This window comes from Lactuca virosa, chromosome 9 (assembly GCF_052849685.1).
Source record: "Lactuca virosa cultivar CGN04683 chromosome 9, Lactuca_virosa_CGN04683_v6, whole genome shotgun sequence".
Lineage (NCBI taxonomy): Eukaryota > Viridiplantae > Streptophyta > Magnoliopsida > Asterales > Asteraceae > Lactuca > Lactuca virosa.
In genome coordinates, this window is record NC_136434.1 from 166,720,630 (window position 1) to 166,742,675 (window position 22,046).

At 38.3% G+C, this 22,046-nt stretch overlaps 1 protein-coding gene across 1 annotated transcript; it reads left to right on the forward strand.

Annotated features, from left to right (window-relative positions):
* Positions 1 to 5,659: 5,659 nt before the first annotated feature.
* On the forward strand, positions 5,660 to 20,547 carry LOC145136307 (uncharacterized). Its single transcript, XM_079070448.1, has 16 exons — positions 5,660 to 5,986; positions 6,475 to 11,140; positions 11,221 to 11,409; positions 11,504 to 11,618; positions 11,701 to 12,685; positions 13,528 to 13,975; positions 14,065 to 14,118; positions 14,550 to 17,244; positions 17,329 to 17,442; positions 17,583 to 17,713; positions 17,834 to 17,926; positions 18,010 to 18,279; positions 18,358 to 18,943; positions 19,730 to 19,805; positions 19,892 to 20,231; positions 20,339 to 20,547. The coding sequence occupies exons 1-15, from the start codon at positions 5,727 to 5,729 to the stop codon at positions 19,989 to 19,991; spliced, it is 10,782 nt and encodes a 3,593-aa protein (XP_078926574.1). The 5' UTR covers positions 5,660 to 5,726; the 3' UTR covers positions 19,992 to 20,231; positions 20,339 to 20,547.
* The last annotated feature ends 1,499 nt before the right edge of the window (positions 20,548 to 22,046 follow it).

Genomic DNA, 22,046 nt, shown 5'->3' on the forward strand with positions numbered 1-22,046 from the left:
CGAGCTGAGGGCCCGGTAGGCATTCCAGACTCATACTGAGGACTCGGGAGCATTCCAGATACGAGCTGAGGGCCCGGTAGGCATTCCAGACTCATACTGAGGACTCGGGAGCATTCCAGATACGAGCTGAGGGCCCGGTAGGCATTCCAGACTCGTACTGAGGGCTCGATGGTATTCCAGATACGAGCTGAGGGCCCGATAGACATTCCAGACTCGTACTGAGGGCCCAGGGGTAATCCAGCTTGTAAAGCTGTGGACCCATTGCATGCTGTTCTGTTCAGTTTGTTATGATATGTTATTGCTGACATGGTTATGTGGACTGTATGTGTATCGGTATTTTGGGGGTAACTCACTAAGCTTTCGGGCTTACAGTTTCAGTTTATTGTTTCAGGTGCATCAGGGGATCATGGCAGGGCAAAGGCGTGATCGTACAGCTCCTCACTTTTTATGACTATGTTTCTGGGATACTCTGATATTAAATTATATTGAAAACATTTTGTAGTGACTAATGGGTTTTGAATTGTTTAAAAAGTTTTAAATTGGCTTGAATTTTATGGGTGTTACAGGGTAAAAGAGCATTTTACCCTTCAATGGTCTCCATTACTCAGGTTTGACCAACTAGAAGTCAAACTCGAGTCAACAGTCCTTGTTTGACCCGACTCGTCGAGTGCACTCATGCAACTCGTCGAGTCCCCTCTTTTCCTCAGAAGTCTCAAGAAAGTCCAGCTCAGCTCGTCGAGTTGACCCCCAACTCGCCGAGTTATCGCATGATCAAACTCATCGGGACAAACTCTAACCGACTCGTCGAGTCACGCCATGGACTCGGTGAGTCCCTCCAGTCTGTTTTCTCATTCAGACGTTTTAAGGTAGATCTACTACCCTAAACTCTAGATCTAGCCTCCCAAGGCTCAACTGTCACGTAAGCTTCGATCTTTACGTTCATGCATGGCATACTTGCTCCATAATGCCAATACAAGTTCTAACAAGGTTGCATGCTCAAGGTCTTGTCTCTAACTCAATAAAGTTCGGGCCTTTGAGCTCACAAAGCCTCCTAAAACTCAGATATGAGGTTTCAACCTCAATCATGCTCAAAGATCACAATGACACCAAAAAGAATGGGAGAAACCCTAGAAACTCCCTAAACCAAAATCTTCATAAGGAAATGACCAAGTTAGCATCTTTTTACCTCCAACTGAAACAAAACTCTGAAAAACCTCTAGATCCAAAGCCTCCTCTTGAACCAAGCTTTGATGCTCTCCACTTTTCCTTCAACAATGCACTAAAATCCACAAGATTAGCCTCTTTCTCACTCTCTAGCTCAAATGGACGATTAAGGTTTCTCTCAAGGAAGTAGGGTGGCTGGTGAGGCGCAAATGGGGCTATAAGTTCCCTTATATAGGCCCCAACCCCGGGAAATTAGGGTTTCTCTGGCCAGCACCTACTCGACGAGTCGGCTCTCTGACTCGTCGAGTCCATTCATTAATCCCACGTGGACACTCGACTCTACTCGACGAGTTGGACTCACAACTCGCCGAGTCACTTCATAAATCTCAGATTAATCACACAATAATATACCTGAAAGTCCGGATGTTACAAAACAGGTCCAACCCAACATACCAATGCAAGAGTCACAAATACAACTAGCATCCTACAAAGTATAATGAGAAGACTCACTTGTCTCACAAAATTAGATAAACTACAGCTCAACGTCCCGCAACAGGTGCTACAACTGTAACATCCCGAAAATCATAGGGTAAAATTTTCATTTTTATTATAATCAAAACACTCATTTAACTTTTATTCAAATAATTTAAAGCATCTCAAAATAAAACAATTATCAGAGTTCATTCCCAAAATCATGTATTGCGGAAAACACGGGTGTATGCGCTGCGATCAAGCCGGGCCCTTCCCTTTCGAACCGGAAGTACCTGAAACCATAAACCACAAACTGTAAGCACAAAATCTTAGTGAGTTCCCAAAATACCACATACCATACATATCAAACGAGCCATACATATCATACATATCCAAAAATCAATAAAAGTGCTATGTGCCAACCATAGTCTTGCCATTATGCCATGATTTGTATCGTGGTCTTCCTTGCCAAGCCGGGGGCCAAAACCCTGGGTCTTACATACAAGTACCAGGAGCCACCTCCTGGTCTTCCATGCAAGCATCACAAATACAACTACCTTACAATCTACACTACTTAACTAATAAACTGCCAGAGTTCAGACTCTGGTCTTGCATACAGTTTGCCAGGAGCCGCCTCCTGGTCTTTCATACCAAATGCCAAGGGCCACCCCCAGGTCTTCCAATAATACATAAACCAAATGGGCCAACATTGGTGCCTTCGACCCATAGAACAGTGAGGAGACTCGCCTCGAATGCTGAAGCTCACTGAAAGAAATCCCTAGCTGCTGCCCTGACGACTCCCCGAGCTATCAGTACAAAATAACACCCAATTAGCAATTGGGTTCCAATCTATGGTTCATATTCCATACTTGGGGTAAAATGACCATTTTACCCCTGGCTCAACTTGAACCAAAACTGAGGTCCAAATCCATAAACCAAAAGTGTAACATCCCAAAACAAGGTATGCATCGATGACCCTAACTTTTATTGCACTTGTCAAGACTATTCCTTATTTGAGAAAAGGTGGCAATTGAGTACATGGGGCGTACGCATGTGTACGCTCAGCGTACTCATGTGCTTAGTAGGAACGCGGAGGCCACCTAGTACGTTGGGCGTACCAGAGGGTACGTTGGGTGTACGAGGCCCAGAGTGAAAACCCTAATGCCTTGTGTGCCCCTATTTAAGGAACATGATGGCCTCATTTCCAGCCACCATTTCCAGCCTCCAACTCCCCTCAAACCCTAAATCTCATTTCCATAGCTTGTGTGAGCATTTGTGGCTTATTGAGTGTTTTTGTGGAGTTATTTTGTGAAGAAGGAGTCTTGAAGGAAGACGAGTTTGTGTCCAAGCTTTTGGATCTGAGTTTTTCTGTGGTTGGTGCATCATTCAGAGGTATCAAGCTCAAAGCTTTCCCATTGTTTTGATTAGTTCATGTTTTGGTCCATTTTTAGGGTTTTATGTCCCAAGCTTGAAGCTTTATGAGTTTGATGAACTCCAAAGCATAATATCTGTCCTTTTAGGTGTTTTTAGTCGTTTGGATTCATAAAAATGAGATCTTGGTCGTCAAGATCTCTCCATGCAGGAGATATGTGGACCTTTGTGAGTAAAGGATTAGAGTTTATGAGTTTTAGACTTGTCCAACCATGCTAAGGCTTAAAGTCACCAACTTTGTGAAGTAATAGGCTCTAGCCTCTAGTTAGCCCAGATCAGAGATTGTAGCAATTGTCTTAACGGATTAAGACCAAGAGAGTAAGAAAAGTGAGTATGGGACGTACGCCGTGCGTACCCCCAGTTACGTGCAGCGTAGCGCTGAGTCCACCCCGATGCATGCATGACCAACTGTACGCCCAACGTACGCGTTGGGTGTTGACTTTCGTTGACTTTTAGGGTTTTGGTCAAGTTGTGGACTTTGGAGGCCATGGAGGGGTAAAATGGTCTTTTACCTTTCCGAGGTTTAGTAGAGAAACTTAGCCAACATCTTTGAGGGTCATTAATATCAATTTTTAATTAGAGATATATGTGACATATGTTAGGCGAAGTCTAGACCGACAGTTCGGGTGCGGGATTTACTTGCTTTACTTCACGAGGTGAGTCTTCTCACTATACTTACCTGAGTGGTAATTTATGTGTGATCGGAGGGTCTTGTTCGTGTTACTGACCGGAGGGTCTTATTTGTGTTATTGACCGGAGGGTCTTATTTTCTTATACTGAGTATGTGTTATTATGCATCTTGTCTTTGTGACTTATGATGTTATATTATTCTGTGTATATATGGAGTTACGACCGGAGGGTCCATACCGAGACGTGAGGTGCTCTGACTTCCTCTTCCTGAGGTGTTCCAAATCAATATTCTGTTCCCGAGCTTTAGCAATGATATCATTCAGGGTATTGTACCCTGACAAGCTCACAAGCTCCCCGATGTCATCACCGATTATATCATGATACCTCACCTTCTTCATTTCCTCGTCCGTTGCATGTTGCGGAACCAACAAAGCCTTTTCTCAAAACTTGGCAGTTATCTCTGCCACAATCTCAGTCGTCTGGCGAAGGTCCCGAAACTCCCTCGCCAACTGTTGCACCTTAATGGTCGGGGTAAATTCCGTCCTAAACCGGGTAGCAAACTCATCCCAAGCTATCGTTTCAATGGCTTTGCCTCCTAAAGCGAAATCTACATCTTCCCACCAATCTCGAGCTTTGCCTTTCAGAAGACAGGAAGCAAATATGACCTTCGACCCCTCAGGGCAAACGCTTGTCCGAAAAGTGTTCACCATATCTGCTAACCACCTCCTACTAGCAATGGGGTCTTTCTCCCCAAAGAACTCAAGAGATCCACAAGCACTGAACTCACGAAAGGAAAGAGTGTAAGCTCCCACAATAATCATAATCTTAGTGCAGAACGTGCCCAGACGCTCATCCAAAATCTCCACGATCCCCTCCTTGATCACATTAAAGATCACAGGAGACTGCTCCAAAATACTGTGGGTGATCACCGACGAGATGAACTCCAACATCCGCACATCAATCAGCTCAGTGTCTGCACCTGAGCCTGAACCAGATGCTCCACCACAAGTGCTCATCACCACACCGAAAAGAAACCAAACAATAACCAGAACATACTCAAAGAATCCTCATCCCACATGCTTCCTTGATTCTCCGTGACTCTCCACGATTCGAGTATGGATCCTGTGCTTTCAGTAGTATGGGCCCAATACTATCTTCCACACCTATCCATACTTTCCTCAAGAGTTATCCCGAATCCTCTAAGTCACCTGCTCAGACTGGTACGCCAAGTACCTGCTAAACAACGCAAACAACTCACTACAACATATCCTAGGCTCTCCTAGGTTCCGACCTCACCCTGCCATCAGCTGCTGAAGAACTCCCAATAATATCAGTTAACTACTTCATGAATACAATCACATGCAACAAAACTTAGATAATCCTTCGAGTAAAAGACTCATCTCTACAACGTTTAGAATCAAACAAGAGTTGCGCAATAAGGTCAAATTCGCCACTCTGAAATTATTTAACTTATGGAACATGTGGCTTAACATATTCACTTAATAGTTAACCCACATCATCAAGAGTCCCACAAAACACAAAGCAAGTAACATTCGTGCAGTAACACTCCAAGACACAAATCAATCAAAGGACTTCTCGAGCTCACTTACTACAACCCATGCTAGGAACTTCCACTCTCACTGCCGGTTGCCTTATACATGCAAATTATACACAATACAAAATCTAATAGACTGTCGAATAAAAGACTCTACCCTAAGACCACAACCAAACGAGGAACAGAAAATAACGACAAATCAGTCATTCTAGGGCTATATAATCCTAATAGTATACACTAATGGCTAATGGGTTTAAATTGATTTGTTTTCTCTCCAAAAATTTATCACTTTACTTTGATTATTATCTTATTTTTAGATGTTGGTTGCAAAATGTGAAAAGACATGGGAGACAATTGCAATTTTTGAAACTTCTTCACCCTGCTGTTCTTCAGCCATGAGTTCGTCATTCTCATTGCCAGACTCAAACAAACAAACCAGAGAATTCAAGAGGGGAGATGCGAATTGAAAGGAGCCATGAATATGCAAGGCCTTCATCATCAACAACAACAGTTGGCAGCTCTGCTCTCCGTCGCTCTTCCCAAAGACAAGGATTCTTCATCTTCATCCTCATCGCAACATAACAATCCATCTTCTGAAGGTGGAGAAGACGACGCTTCTCGATTGGCAGCCATTAACTCACTTCACCGCGCCATTGTTTATCCTCATAACTCACTCCTTGTCACTCACTCTGCCTCGTTTCTCGCTCAGGGGTTTTCGCAACTCATTGCAGACAAGTAAGTAACTCTTCATTATATACGCGTGCTTATTTATCTTTGTTGCTGGATATAGTGATCGATAAACCTTTTATGATTGCTAATTAAATTCGTATGTGTTAAGTTTGATTAAATTTTTAGGTTATCAGTTCATTTAGGTGTTGTTAGTGGGTAAACAATCGCTATCATGTGTGTGCACGAATCAACCATGCTTTGTGCTAAACCTAATCGCTTGATGTTAAGTATTTACAGAATTTTACTGTCTCTGTGGACCATTCTGCCATATCCATGAGGTTCAAGGATATATGTAATTGTGATCTGTGAACTCTTAGTACATCATCAGTGAAAGACATGTTATGCTGTATACTTTTATTTTTCCTATGCTATAGATCCGACTTTCACTTTCTGGAATGTTTTCTGATCTGTGATGGAACTTATTGTGCAAGATGCACACTTAAATTTCCTTTTTTTTGGGTAATCATTATACTTATTGTGTTTACTTTATGTAGATCATATACGGTTCGTCAAGCTGCTGCAACAGCCTATGGTGCCTTGTGTGCAGTCTTATGCTCACTCTCTATTGGGTCAAATGGAAGACAAAACCATGTAATTCTTGGAAATTTAGTTGATAGATTTATAGGATGGGCATTGCCATTGTTTAGCAATATTAATGCTGGTGATGGGACAGTGGAAATTGCAGCAGAAGGTCTTCATGAATTCCTCAATGTTGCAGACATTGGAGCTACTGAGAGATACGCATTACCAATTCTCAAAGCATGTCAAGAGCTTCTTGAGGATGAAAGAACCTCCTTAAGCTTACTGCATCGCCTTTTGACTGTGTTGACTTTGATTTCTTTGAAGTTCTTCATCTGTTTCCAGGCCCATTTTGTTGACATAGTTGATTTGCTTCTTGGGTGGGCAATGATACCTGACCTTGCTGAATCTGATAGGAGTGTCATTATGGATAGCTTTTTGCAATTTCAAAAACACTGGGTCAACAACTTACAATTCTCCTTGGGATTGCTTTCAAAGTTTTTGGGCGACATGGATGTACTACTTCAAGATGGAAGCCCTGGAACCCCACAACAACGTCAAAGATTGCTTGCTTTGTTATCTTGTTTTTCTACAGTTTTACAATCTACAGCTTCTGGGTTGCTGGAGATAAATTTACTGGAAGAAATTAAAGACCCCCTCACTAGAATGCTTCCTCAATTGTTACAATGTTTGTTAATGGTCGGAAGGAAATACGGCTGGTCAAAATGGATAGTGGACTCCTGGAAGTGTTTGACTCTTTTGGCTGAAATTCTGAGTGAGAGGTTTTCATCGTTCTACAGTATTGCAGTTGATATCCTGTTTCAAAGCTTGGATATGAGGAACACTGCTAAAACTTTGAATGCTGAGAAACTGACTTCTTTTCAGGTTCATGGGGTTCTCAAGACCAATCTTCAGTTACTTTCACTTCAGAAGCTTGGTCTTCTATCTTCATCAGTAAATAAAATATTACAGTTTGATTCACCTGTTTCCCAGCTTCGTCTGCATCCAAATCACCTGGTGACCTCAAGTTCTGCTGCTACATATGTCTTCTTACTTCAACATGGAAACAATGAAGTTGTTGAATGTGCAATGAATTCATTACTTGAAGAGCTAAACATGTTAAAAAGCATGCTTGGGAGCGTTGTGGCTCCTAAAGTATTTTCCAAAACCGAGCTTTTTGCACTCTTTAAGTTTGATATGAAAGTTCTCCTGAGTTGTGTTTCTTTGGGTGGTGGTAGTAGTTTGATAGGCCAACCAGAGATCGATACTTTATATGTTAATAGATCAAAGAAAATGATATATCATGTCATTGACAATCTGAATCCTTTTGAATTACCTATTCAGGGATATATGGAGTTACAAGTAACCATTTTCAAGATGCTAAATAGGCTAAGTATAGTGGAATTTCTCAGTAAGTTCTCATTGAGGAAACACAACAATGGGGTTGGACCTTCAATGTTGATGTTGGAGCATTTCAGGAAGTACAGTCAGCTCCTCACGAAAGCTCTTAATGTTTCATCTCCTTTAGCAGTGAAGTTAGAAGCATTACAATGGATACATACATACTGTCAGACTGTTAAACGTATGCATGACAAGTCAAAGTGTGCAGATTATGATTCCGAGGCTATTGGGTATCTTGAGTTTTTTGGTGAGATTGTGTTCTCTGTTCTTGATGCTGCATCTGATAGGGAACCAAAAGTGAGGTGTCAGGTTGCATTGGTATTGGAAATGTTTCTGCACTCAAAACTTATACACCCCTCACAAATGTACGCTTTAACCGAAGTTATTCTTGAAAAGCTTGGAGACCCAGATGAAGATATCAAAGAATTATTTTTGAAGTTGCTTTCTCATGCATTGCCCATCACAGTACTTGTATGTGGCATACATGATGACGTGACAGTGACAAAATACAGGCGACCAATCATGCAGTGGAAGCAAATTTTCGCCTTGAAGCAACTGCCACATCAGCTTCACTCAAAGCAGCTTGTTTCCATCTTAAGTTACATTTCACAAAGATGGAAGGTGCCTCTTTCTTCTTGGATCCAGCGGCTTGTCCATACGTGTCACAATTCAAAAGATTTTGCTTTAGCCCAACAAGAAGACACAGGAAACCTGCATGTGACTAGCTTGTTTTTGGACATGAACACGGAGGAAGATCTTCTAGAAAGAACATCTTCAGTAAACCTCCTTGCTGGAGCATGGTGGGCCATACATGAAGCAGCTAGATACTGTATTACTACACGCCTTCGGACCAATCTTGGTGGGCCCTCACAAACTTTTGCTGCTTTGGAGCGAATGCTTGTGGATGTTGCACATGTATTACAGGCGAATACTGACCAAAGTGATGCAAACCTAAATATTTTAGGTTCTTCTTATTCTCATGCTCACTTGTTACCATTGAGGTTATTACTTGATTTTGTCGAGTCTTTGAAGAAAAACGTGTACAATGCTTATGATGGATCAACTGTTTTACCATCTCCATCTCGCCAGAGTTTTGTTTTCTTTAAAGCAAATAAAAAGGTCTGTGAAGAATGGTTTTCTCGTATATGTGAGCCAATGATGAATGCAGGTCTCGCACTTCAGTGTCATGATGCTACAATTCATTACTGTAGTTTGCGTCTGCAAGAGCTCAAAAGTTTATTGGCCTCATCTATGAAGGACAAGTCAAGGACCCAAGTCATTGAAAATCTTCAAAATATGAAATCTAGGTTCTTGGGAGATATCTTGAGGGTATTACGGCATATGACCTTGTCTTTATGTAAGAATCATGAGCCAGAGGCTTTAATCGGGTTGCAAAAATGGGTATCGGCTGCATTTTTTCCTTTGTTTATGGAAGAAAACCAAAGTATGATTGGACCTTTGTCCTGGATCACAGGGCTTGTCTATCAAGCACAAGGTCAATACGAAAAGGCTGCTGCTCACTTCACTCATTTGTTACAAACTGAAGAGTCACTTGGCTCAATGGGCTCTGAAGGTGTACAATTTGCCATAACTCGTATAATTGAAAGTTACAGTGCAGTTTCGGATTGGAAATCCCTTGAATCTTGGCTATCAGAGTTGCAACTTCTTCGTGCTAAGCATGCTGGTAAAAGCTATTCTGGTGTTCTAACAATGGCAGGAAACGAGTTAAATGCCATTCATGCCCTTGCTCATTTTGATGATGGTGATTACAAGTCAGCATGGGGTTGCCTTGACTTGACGCCTAAAAGTAGCAATGAACTCGCATTAGACCCGAAAGTAGCTTTGCAAAGGAGTGAGCAGATGCTTTTACAAGCAATGCTTTACAATATTGAAGGAAATTTGGATAAAGTGCAGCATGAACTACAGAAGGCGAAATTAATGCTTAATGAAACATTTACCACTTTGCCACTTGATGGGTTAACAGAAGCAGCAGAACATGTTCATCAGTTGCATTGCATATCGGCATTTGAAGAGAGTTGCAAAATATCAGGCACCCAAGACATTTTAAGTTCATATATTCGAGAAGTGCAGTTCCCAAGCAATCACATTTATCAAGATTGTAAACCATGGATGAAAACTCTCCGTGTTTATCAAACCATTCATTCCAATTCTCCAGTGACTCTAAATCTCAGCTTAAATTTACTAAGTTTAGCTCGAAAACAAAAGAACCTAATTTTGGCAAATCGTCTCAATGACTATTTGAAGTGTCATTTAGGTGAAGAAAGTTTTCATAAATCTATCCTCTCAAGTTTACAATATGAAGGCATACTCTTGATGCGTGCTGAGAACAGGCTTGAAGAGGCATACACAGGTCTATGGTCATTTGTTAGTCCTTTCATGCTTCACTCCTCACCTATTGTTTCGGTTATCCCTGATGGTGTTTTAAAGGCGAAAGCCTGCTTAAAACTTTCAAAATGGTTAAAAAAGGACCACTTGGATGCCAATTTGGAGAACATTATTCTAAAGATACGATCAGAATACAGTGATGATACTACCAACTATCGACCTAGGATGGATCTCATTGTTGAGGAGCTTGTAGGGACAGCTACTAAGCTCTCTTCACGACTTTGTCCCACTATGGGAAAGTCATGGATCTCTTATGCTTCTTGGTGTTATGCTCAAGCTAAGGAGACAAGTGACACCACCCTTCAATCCTGCTCGTTTTCTCCAATTCTTGATTCAGAACTTGTACCAGACAGGTTTAGGTTAACTGAAGAAGAGGTCTCAAGAGTCAAACATGTTGTTTCAGAGCTTCTTCAGAAAGCAAGAGATGTTAAAGGCTTAGATAGCAACAATGTTCATGCGGTAGTGCAGCAAGTAATGAATATAATAGAAGCTGCAGCTGGAGAACTTGAATGCCTTTCTGTTGTTGTTGCTTCCAAGTTGCAGAAATTCTTTCTTTTTGCCAATATTGATGTTGAGGGAAGTGTGTTTTTTAACGAGTTGGTTGATGTTTGGTGGTGTTTGAGAAAGAGAAGGGTATCTCTATTTGGGCATGCAGCTCAAGCTTATATAAATTACCTCTCACATTCATCTTCCAAGTTATGGGGTAGTCAAACAGAAGGTCAAAAGAATTCTAGTTATACCCTGAAAGCTACACTTCATGTCCTGCATATTCTCCTTAACTATGGGGTGGAGTTAAAACCTGCACTTTCAGCAGTTCCTTTGTTGCCATGGCAGGTGGGTGGGATCCCTTTTACTATTTTTATATCACAGCAACCTAACCAGTTCTGTTCTAACTATTTTTTTTTCTTCTGCAGGAAGTAACTCCTCAACTATTTGCTCGGTTAAGCTCTCACCCTGAAGAAGATGTTAGGAAACAGCTCGAGGGCATTTTGGTCATGCTGGCAAAACAATCTCCATGGTCGATAATTTATCCAACCCTCGTTGATATTAACACAAGTGAAGAGGATCCTTCGATGGAGCTTACACGAATATTGGCATGTTTGGTATGTGTGCCATATTATATATATATATTTTATGTGCTCTCTGACAATCTATTTGTTAGGATTTGATGATGACTAACCCAATATTAACCATCAGAACAAGCAATATCCAAGATTAGTCCAGGATGTCCAACTCATGATTAAAGAGCTAGAAAATGTAACCATTCTTTGGGAAGAATTGTGGCTCAGCACACTGCAAGATCTTCACTCAGGTATCTTGTTTTGACCAAATTGACTTTAGACTGTAGTTTTATTGGCCTACACTTACCTAATATCATTTTTATACACTTTTAGATGTAATCGGACGGATAAATTTGCTGAAAGAGGAGGCATCACGTATTGCAGAGAATGTGACTCTTAGTCATACTGAAAAAAGCAAGATAAACGCAGCAAAATACTCTGCTATGATGGCGCCCATTGTTGTTACCCTGGAGCGTCGTTTAGCTTCCACCTCACGTACACCTGAAACACCTCATGAAATATGGTTCCACAATGAGTACATGGGACAAATCAAGTCAGCCATTTCAAACTTCAAAACTCCACCACCTGCTGTCACACTAGGGGAAGTTTGGAGACCATTTGACAGCATTGTTGCATCTTTAGCATCCTATCAAAGAAAATCATCAATATCATTGTCAGAAGTCGCACCTCAATTGGCTCTACTTTCATCATCTGATGTCCCAATGCCAGGTCAGGGTAATATTGTCACAATTACATCTTTCTCTGAACAAGTAGTTATCTTGCCAACAAAGACGAAACCGAAAAAGCTTGTTATAATGGGCTCAGATGGTCAGAAATACCCTTATCTGTTAAAAGGCCGGGAAGACCTTCGACTTGATGCTAGAATAATGCAACTTTTGCAAGCCATAAATGGTTTTCTACATTCGTCTCCTATTGGCATCCGCCATTATTCAGTGACACCTATTAGTGGTCGAGCTGGTTTAATTCAATGGGTGGAAAATGTAACAAGTATTTATAGTGTGTACAAGTCTTGGCAGAATCGTGTCCAGGTGGCACAGCTTTCAGGGGTTGCTTCTACCAGTACAAAGAACTCAGTGCAATCGCATGTACCTCGGCCTACTGATATGTTTTATGGTAAAATTATACCAGCATTAAAGGAAAAGGGCATAAGAAGAGTGATTTCTAGAAAAGATTGGCCTCATGAAGTTAAGAGAAAAGTTCTGTTGGACCTTATGCAGGAGACTCCTAAACAGCTTCTTCATCAAGAAATATGGTGTGCAAGTGAAGGTTTCAAAGCCTTCCGCTCAAAATTGAAAAGGTTATTTATATAGCTAAAAAAGCATGCTAATAGTTTTCAGATTTGGATTAGAGTAAATTACATTTTTGGTCCCAGACCCAGAGTATAGCTGATATTCGCAAATTTGGTCCCAAAAAGTTCTCTTGTAAATTTGGTCTAATATTATGAGTTTTCCTAACAATTTTTTTCCCTATGTCATCTAAGTTAACACTTGTTATTTTTTTAAATGACCATTTTCCCCTTGGACCAAAACTGAATGAAAACAGTATACAACAGGGAACAAATTTGTAATTTTCTCTTACTTTTTAATTAAGGTCTAGCATTTTATATGTGCATATGATTTTTTAAATTTATAATACTTTAGTGTGTATTGTAAGTTGAATTATTTCTTAATATGTTAATTTTACATTATTTATATATTAGTATAGCTTCCTATACTATTCTTTTATTTATCCTGTACATTCTGATCTTCCACCATACTAAGTACAATGGTATAAGTTGATACAATCATTGTTCTGAATTTTTTATACTTAAAAGATCTAATATATTAGGGCCGATATTTTCTTTTACAAAAATTTATGTTCATATATTAATTTTGCAATGTTTTTGATTTCGTACTTAAGTACTTTTATTTATTGCAACATTTTTGAATTGATACCGTCTTTCAGTTTTGGTCAATGGCAAAATGGTCATTTAAAAAAAATTAACAGCTGGGCTCTTAACATAGACGACACATGGACCAAAATAGTTAGGACACTACAAAATAAAGATCAAATTTGCAAGATAAAACTTTTAGGACCAAAAATGTAATTTACTGTTTGGATTTTTTATGATGTCTACCTAATAATTTTGTTTGCTTTCAGGTATTCTGGAAGTGTAGCAGCCATGAGCATGGTAGGGCACATATTGGGTCTTGGGGACAGACATCTGGATAATATTCTTTTGGACTTCCATAGTGGTGATATTGTTCACATTGATTATAACGTGTGCTTTGACAAAGGACAAAGGTTAAAAGTTCCAGAAATTGTCCCCTTCCGTCTGACTCAAACACTTGAGGCAGCTTTAGGATTAATGGGCACTGAAGGCTCCTTCAAGAAAAACTGTGAAGCAGTTCTTGGTATCTTGAAAAAGAACAAAGATGTAGTCTTGATGTTGTTAGAGGTTTTTGTGTGGGACCCTCTTGTGGAGTGGACACGTGGCGATTTTCATGATGATGCTGCCATTGTTGGTGAAGAAAGAAAGGGTATGGAACTTGCAGTTAGCTTGAGTCTCTTTGCTTCTCGCGTGCAAGAAATTCGTGTACCTTTGCAGGTACTCACACATTTTCTTTTTCAGATGAATGTGTTCTTTTAGTTTTAGTGTATTTTTTTTAATCGTTTTTCTTTTTTCAAAATTTCCAGGAACATCATGATCTCTTATTGGCTACACTACCAGCTGTGGAATCTGCTCTTCAGGTACGTTGAAGGTGTTACAATTCATTTGCAACTTATGATTGTTTTTAGAGTAATGGTCCCTGTGGGTTGTCACTTCTGCTAGGTTCGGACCAAAAAGAAATCTTTTTCCAAAACGTTCCTTATTCGCAATTTTCGTTCCATGTTTGGTTCCTCTGTTTAACACCATTAGCTTAGGTCTGTTAACTCACTGCCAAATTACCATTTTGGCCCTTTTTTACGAGTAGGGGTGAAATAGTCATTTTACAAGGACTTGACTGATAAAAAACGGTGTTAAGGGGAGTGACCAAATATGTAAAACGAAACCCTCTAATAAGGACCTTTTTTAGGAAAAAGATTCTTTTATGCACTGAACCTAGCAAAAGTGACGAAACCAGAGGGGGCATTCTTGTTTTTATCTGGATCTTTATCTGACTTCAAGAATGTTGTAACAGCATTTTGCAGACATCCTAAGTGAATATGAGATTGTATCTTCCATCTACAATCTCACAGAACAAGAAAGATCTAACCTTATTCTCCACGAAACATCAGCTAAAACCATTGTTGCTGAAGCAACTAATAATCTTGAAAAAACACGTACATTGTACGAGTTACAGGGTCGGGAATTTTCTCAAACTAAAGCTTCTGTAGCTGAAAAAGCCTTAGAGGCAGCTGCCTGGATCGAACAACATGGAAGAATCATTGAAGCTCTAAGAAGCAGTTCAATCCCAGAGATAAAATCCCACATAAATTTAATTGGAAACGAAAAATCTTTATCTCTTACATCTGCTGTCCTAGTAGCAGGGGTCCCATTTACTGTTGTCCCAGAGCCTACACAAGTCCAATGCCATGATATAGACAGAGAAGTTTCTCAGTTAATTTCTGATTTGGATCATGGGATTACATCTTCTGTTACATCTCTCCAAACATATTCTTTAGCTTTACAAAGAATTCTTCCATTGAATTACCTTACAACCAGTCCGGTCAACAGTTGGGCACAAATTCTGAAACTTTCGGTCAGTACAATTTCGTCAGATGTTCTGTCCATTACCAGAAGACAAGGTGCTGAACTTGTTGCAAATGTTCGTGAAGATGGTTTTGACACAGTGAAGAGCCTTCATAATGATCTTTGTGTTCAAGTGGAAAAGTATGCAGATGAGATTGAGAGAGTTGAAAAAGAGTATCAAGAATTGGTGAATTCGATTGGTTCAGAAACCGAGTCACGAGCTAAAGATCGTCTCATGGCTGCTTTCACAAAGTTTTTCCAAAGTGAGTTCAACAAGAATGAGGAAATTTTAACCATGGTTGGGTTAGCTGTAAGTTCTGTTTATAATGAGGTTAAGATTAGGTTACTCGAGGTATTGAATCATTCAAGTGGGACAAGAGCTGATCTGGCAACTCTTTTATGCGAGTTTGAAGAGAAGATAGAGAAATGTGTTCTTGTAGCAGGTTGGGTGAATGAAATAAAGCAGTCTACTTTCAATAGAGAAGAAGATTCTTTTGAGACAAACTGGGCTTCAATTTTCAAAACCAATTTACTTTCATGTAAAAACTTGGTTGCTCAAATGATTGAAAATGTTCTACCAAACATCGTAAGATCTGTGATTTCATATGATTCGGAAATCATGGATGCATTTGGATCTCTTTCACAAATCAGGGGGTCGATCGATACAGCATTGGAACAATTAATTGAGGTTCAAATAGAGAGAGGGTCTTTAATGGAGTTAGAACAGAGCTATTTTGTGAAAGTGGGTTTCATTACTGAACAACAGTTAGCTCTTGAAGAGGCTGCTGTTAAAGGTAGAGATCATCTTTCATGGGAGGAAGCTGAAGAGTTGGCATCTCAAGAAGAAGCTTGTAGAGCACAGCTTGATGAACTACATCAAACATGGAATCAGAAAGACATTCGAACTTCTTCTTTAATGAAAAGGGAAGCAAGTATTCGAAACGGTTTAATCTCTGCTGAAAATCATTTTCAGTCTTTAATTGGTCAAGAACAAGAAAAGGAACCACAATATTCAAGAAGCAAAGCTCTCCTTTTAGCATTAGTGCAGCCGTTCTTTGAATTGGAATCAGTTGATAAGACATTATCATCATATTCATCAGATTCTTCAAATGGAATGATCACCCAAGTTACTGATATGATTACTTATGGTAGTGCAATACCAGGGTTTATTTGGAAATTCTCGGGTATACCGGAAACCCATTTGTTTTTTATGTGGAAAGTGGCTGTTATGGATTCGTTTCTTGATTCTTGCATACGTGTAACAGCTTCATCCCGGGATCAAAATTTGGGATTTGACCAGATTCTAAATGCTGTGAAGAAAAAGTTATCAATCCAACTCCAAGAACATATCGGTCAATATCTAAAGGACAAAATCGCCCCTCTTTTGTTGACCATGCTGAATTCAGAAATCGAACTTTTAAAGCAACCAACTATGACTCAAAACGAATTTGAAGAGATACGAGATACGGGTGGTGTTGAAAGAGTGAAACAAATGATTGAAGAATACTGCAATGCACACGAAACAGTAAGAGCAGGAATGTCAGCTGCATCACTCATGAAAAGACAAGTGAAAGAACTTAAAGAGGGTTTATATAAAACATGTCTAGATATTGTCCAGCTGGAATGGATGCATGATGTCACCTTGAGTCCCTTACATAACTGCAGACTCATATGTCACAAGTTTCTTTCAAGTGAGGACAACACACTTCCAGTTATTCTAAACCTAAGCAGACCTAGATTATTGGAAACTATACGGTCTTCAGTAGGTAAAGTAGTTCGATCACTAGACTGCCTACAAGCTTGTGAACAGACTTCAATTACAGCAGAAGGGCAGCTTGAGAGAGCCATGGGGTGGGCTTGTGGTGGTCCTAATTCAGGTTTGACCGGGTCAAACTCAAACTCAAATTCTGGAAGGACCTCCTCTGGGATTCCACCTGAGTTTCATGATCATTTAGCAAAGAGACGACAACTGTTATGGGGTGCTCGAGAAAAGGCATCAGACATTATCAAAATCTGTATGTCAATATTGGATTTTGAAGCATCTAGAGATGGGGTACTAGGGGCAGATGGCAGTGGGAGGGCATGGCAGCAAGCTTACTTTAATGCGTTAACGAATTTGGATGCCACTTATCATTCCTTCACACGTAAGCTTTAATTTATTGAGTACTATGGTTGATAATTTGTAAGTCTGATAAAGTCTTGGTGGTTGTGACTTGTGAGTTGATCAGGTACAGAGCATGAGTGGGAGTTAGCACAGAGTGATATGGAAGCTGCTTCAAATGGTTTGCTTGTGGCAAGCAATGAACTGCGTGTTGCTTCTGCTAAAGCAAAGTCTTCATCTGGTATGTTCTTATTGCATATGAAATCCAATCCTTTCCTAGAGACATCATTATGGAATGTAATGTCTCAATCCATTCCATCCAACCAAACAGACCCTTTTACTTACAAATGTCATGATGATTTTGGTTATTGTTTGCATCAGGTGATTTACAGGAGACTTTTGTTGCTATGAGAGACTGTGCGTATGAAGCCAGCATTGCATTGTCTGCTTTTGGATCCATTACCAGGGGTCACACTGCTCTCACTTCTGAGTGTGGTTCCATGCTTGAAGAGGTATGATACATTACATATTGTTAAGATATAAGTAGAACAGGGTTACATTAGATCTTAGTATGCTCTTTGTATATAGGAAACATCATTTCATAAATTGAATCTTTATTTTCTTTGTTGTAGGTTTTGGCAATAACAGAAGGTCTACACGATGTTCACACTCTGGGAAAAGAGGCTTCTGCATTACACTCTTCTCTTATGGGAGACCTTTCAAAGGTTTTTTAACTCCTGAAATTTACTCTGCTCTCGTCAAGATATCCATTTGCTTTGACTTTTCCTGAGATTTGTGTTTTTGATAGGCAAATAGCATTGTACTTCCACTGGAATCGGTGTTGACTAAAGATGTTGATGCAATGACTGAAGCTATGAACAAAGAAAGAGAGACAAAAATGGAAATATCTCCTATTCATGGACAGGCCATTTACCATTCTTACCATGCAAAAATTAAGGATGCATGTCATGTGATTAAACCTCTGGTTCCATCACTTACATTTTCAGTCAAAGGACTCCATTCCATGCTTACAAGATTGGCACGAACTGCAAATATCCATGCTGGAAATCTTCACAAGGTATGTCATAATCATCTTTTTTCATGCCAAATACTTGTACATTTGGTTTTGGGATTTATATGACTCTTTCTGTACTAGGCTCTTGAAGGATTAGGTGAAAGCCAAGAAATAAGGTCACAAGACTTAAACTTATCATCAAGGCCAGATCTTGTAGCTGATGACACTGAATACAACAACAACAACAACAACAACAACAAAGATAACGACACTTTCTCAAGATCCGATACAGAATGTGATGAAGACTTGCCTCAAACCACTGGATTCAGTTTGCAAGATAAAGGATGGATATCTCCACCAGACACTATTTATGATGCCAGCTCAGCAGACTCTTGTCCTATATCCACTTCCAATAGTTTCACTGGTTCAGAACTAACCGAACCGCATCCAGATGGACATGATTCCAAACAAAACAACAATGTATCTGGTTCTGATTCCGTGGAATCAGAATCTAGAGAAAAAGATGCTAACGTACATGATGATGATTTGAAAGATGTGGCATTAGTGCGTTCTGGTACTTCTGTATCAAGTCTCTCTGAAATGAATATAGGAGTTGAAAATATAAAAATTGATGCCCAACATCAAGAATCTTTATTGGATCAAGAGGAAGCCCGTAAATCACCTATGCAAAATGTAGATGTTACAGGCCAAGCCAGCAGGGTAAAAGGTAATTTAAAAATAAAAAATAAAAAAGCTCCCATTCCTCAAATCTTGTCAAGTTTAATTCTTTTAGTTAGTGTTTGGTATAATGGAACTGGCTAAGGAAAGGAATGGTTTATGACTTCATTCCAGTTGAATGAAAACTAAAACTGTTTTTTTTTTCTTATTTTGTTAATTTTTTTTTTCCTTAGTCGTGAGGTGTTTCTTCAATGAAATGGAAATTTAAAAATCATTATTTTAATTAAATTACTATTTTACTTTTAAAAAAAAAGTAACTAAAAGATATTATCTTTTATTACAGCTTATTTGGGCTTTAACAAGCTTTCAATTATATTTTTAATTTTTATTTTTGTAAATAAAAGTTCATTAATTGTATTTAAAAATAATCTATATAGTAGATTAAAAGTTGTACACTGTAAAATATAAACTAGAAAAAATTCATTCCATATCTAAAATTTCTTATTCTAATTAAATTGATTTTTTTAAATAACTAAAAAAGTTATTTTTATTATGACCTTTGGTTATAACAAGCTTTCATTATGTTTAATATTTTATTTTATGAATAAAATTCATTAGTTATAATTATAATAATCTATGGAGTATTATAATCACAAACTGTATTTACCATTTACATAAAACATAAAATTTAGAGAAAAATCATTTGAAAGCTGATTCCATTCCTGCAGGCGAACCAAACATGATCATTGAATGTAATAATTCATTCCATTACTTTGCATGTAATCTGTTGAAACTTGAAACTCATCTGGTTATTTGGTTTTTGATGTTTGAGTAGGTAAAAATGCATATGCTGTGTCAGTTTTAAGGCGAGTAGAAATGAAAATAGAAGGTCGAGATATCACTGATAACAGGTACATACATATATGTGTTGTACTTCTACCTGAAATTTATTTATCACAAATAAATATAAAAAGAATTTAAAATTTCATGGGTGCAGAGATATAAGTATTGCAGAGCAAGTTGATTATTTGGTTAGGCAAGCAACAAATGTGGATAATCTCTGCAATATGTATGAAGGTTGGACACCATGGATTTGAGCTGAGCTTCAAAACTACAACACTATTCAAACAATGTCTTATGTGCCCTAGTCCCGGATTCCAAAACTAGGGCAACTATGGTCCACCCGCCATTTCAAACAGGGGCAAATTCGTCCAAACATGATACATGCTGATTGAGATTTGAGAATCACCTTCATAAGTAAGATCTCATGTTCAAGGCTAGGCTGGACATCACCTTCCTTGCCCTTGCCCTTGCCCTTGCCCTCAGGCACATTTGAGGTACAATCAAGAATTACAGAAAAATATTTTGCCCCTTTTGTAAAATCTTTATCAGCTTTTTTATTCTAATTCAATCTTGCTCTTTAATTCTTTCCTCATGTTGGCAGTTATGGTTATGGTTTTGCCGTTTTGGAGGTTTGAGACGAGAATCTTTTTGACAAACTGTCTCTAGGTTTCTCGGAAAGCGAAAGATTGGTAAACATGGGGCAGGGCCCACAACTTATTTATAACTAGTGTCATACCCGTCCGGTGGACAGGTTGACAAATATATGAATAGTATTTTGGTTTATCTTAAGCTTACAGCATATTACTTTCATTCATTTATATATTAGTTCAGATAAAATCACCCACAACGACAAACCAAGAAATATCTTATGGAAAAACCTAGTAAGATCATTTGGAATATGGCACCCCAACAATAATGTGTTTCATTATAAGGACAAAAAAAACATGAATGTACCATGTCATTACATACATTTAAAGTTATCGAATAATAAATGTCTAAAACCTAATATAAAAAGTTTAATCTACCTAATAATTTCAATTAACCTATAAAAAAACTGAGGACTACGATAATATGAAAACTGAAATTTGAAAATTGGAAGATAAAGACAATTTAGAAAACAATGTCAAAAAACTTAAAAAGTAATATGAATTCAACCAACAATATCATCTTCAAAAGACTCGTCACACAATCGTGGAAGTCGACGCTTCATTGGTGTTATTGAGGATCCGATAAACGATTTTTCAGAAGAATCAACTTCAATAACAGCACAAACATCCTAATTGTAAAAAAAATGGAAAAGGAAAATAAGAATAATAACTAATAAAGTAATGTATCAAATGAGGTGTCAATAATAGTTGAAATTTTGTACACAATATATTGTAACTTACTTCACTTTCTCCACCATCTTGTAATCCACATATGGAGATAGGTGTCTTAGACATATCATCTTTAATAGTATCATCACCAACCTAATTGAATAGATCAATGAGAAGAATAAGAAAACTTCAAATGTATCAAATGAGGTGACAATAATCGTTGAAATTTTGTTCCATATCGTAAGGAAAATAGCAACTATACACAATATGTTGCAACTTACTTCACTTTCTCCACCATCTTGTAAACCACATATGGAGATAGGTGTCTTAGAAATATCATCTTCAATAGTATCGTCACCAACCTAATTGAATATATCAATAAGAAGAATAAGAAAACTTCAAACCTAAAAAAAATATACAACAATAGTATAAAAAAAAATATAATAATACATTGTCACATCTGTCATTATCTTCCACATCCTTTTCATTAGATACACTTTTTGTAACACCATCATTTTCATTACTATTAGAAGCAACCTAATTATAAGAAAATAACATAAGTAAAACCATATGACAAAACATAAGTTACAAGTTACATTATTAAATATATTTCACATGTCTAACCTCATACATAGGTGCCACAATAGCATCATCTTTCATATTACCAGAAGCATCCTAGTAAGAAAAAATAAAAGATAAATAATAAGAATATCAAATAATGTAATTAAACTAAATATATAACAATTTAAACTGAATTGAAAGAAAACATGGTATGAATTAATTATTGCACTCAATATTATTTACTTTATAAATGAGCTTGTCAGAAACATCAACCTGATGATTATCACAAACGACCTAATAATTGTGCAAGTGAAATACATAAAGAAACATAAGATATAACGAATATAACTTATATATATAATTTGTAGTAAAAAATACAATAAGTAGTACCTTTATTGTTGATGTTGCTGATTTAGGTGACACTGATTCAAC

What these genes read in the sequence shown, in the direction of transcription:
- LOC145136307 (XM_079070448.1), top strand. Translation starts at nt 5,727, where the DNA reads ATGAATATGCAAGGCCTTCATCATCAACAACAACAGTTGGCAGCTCTG. An exon ending in CACGAATATTGGCATGTTTG is followed by an intron (nt 11,410 to 11,503) that starts GTATGTGTGCCA and finishes ATTAACCATCAG; the next exon opens with AACAAGCAATATCCAAGATT. An exon ending in GTGGTTCCATGCTTGAAGAG is followed by an intron (nt 17,714 to 17,833) that starts GTATGATACATT and finishes TCTTTGTTGTAG; the next exon opens with GTTTTGGCAATAACAGAAGG.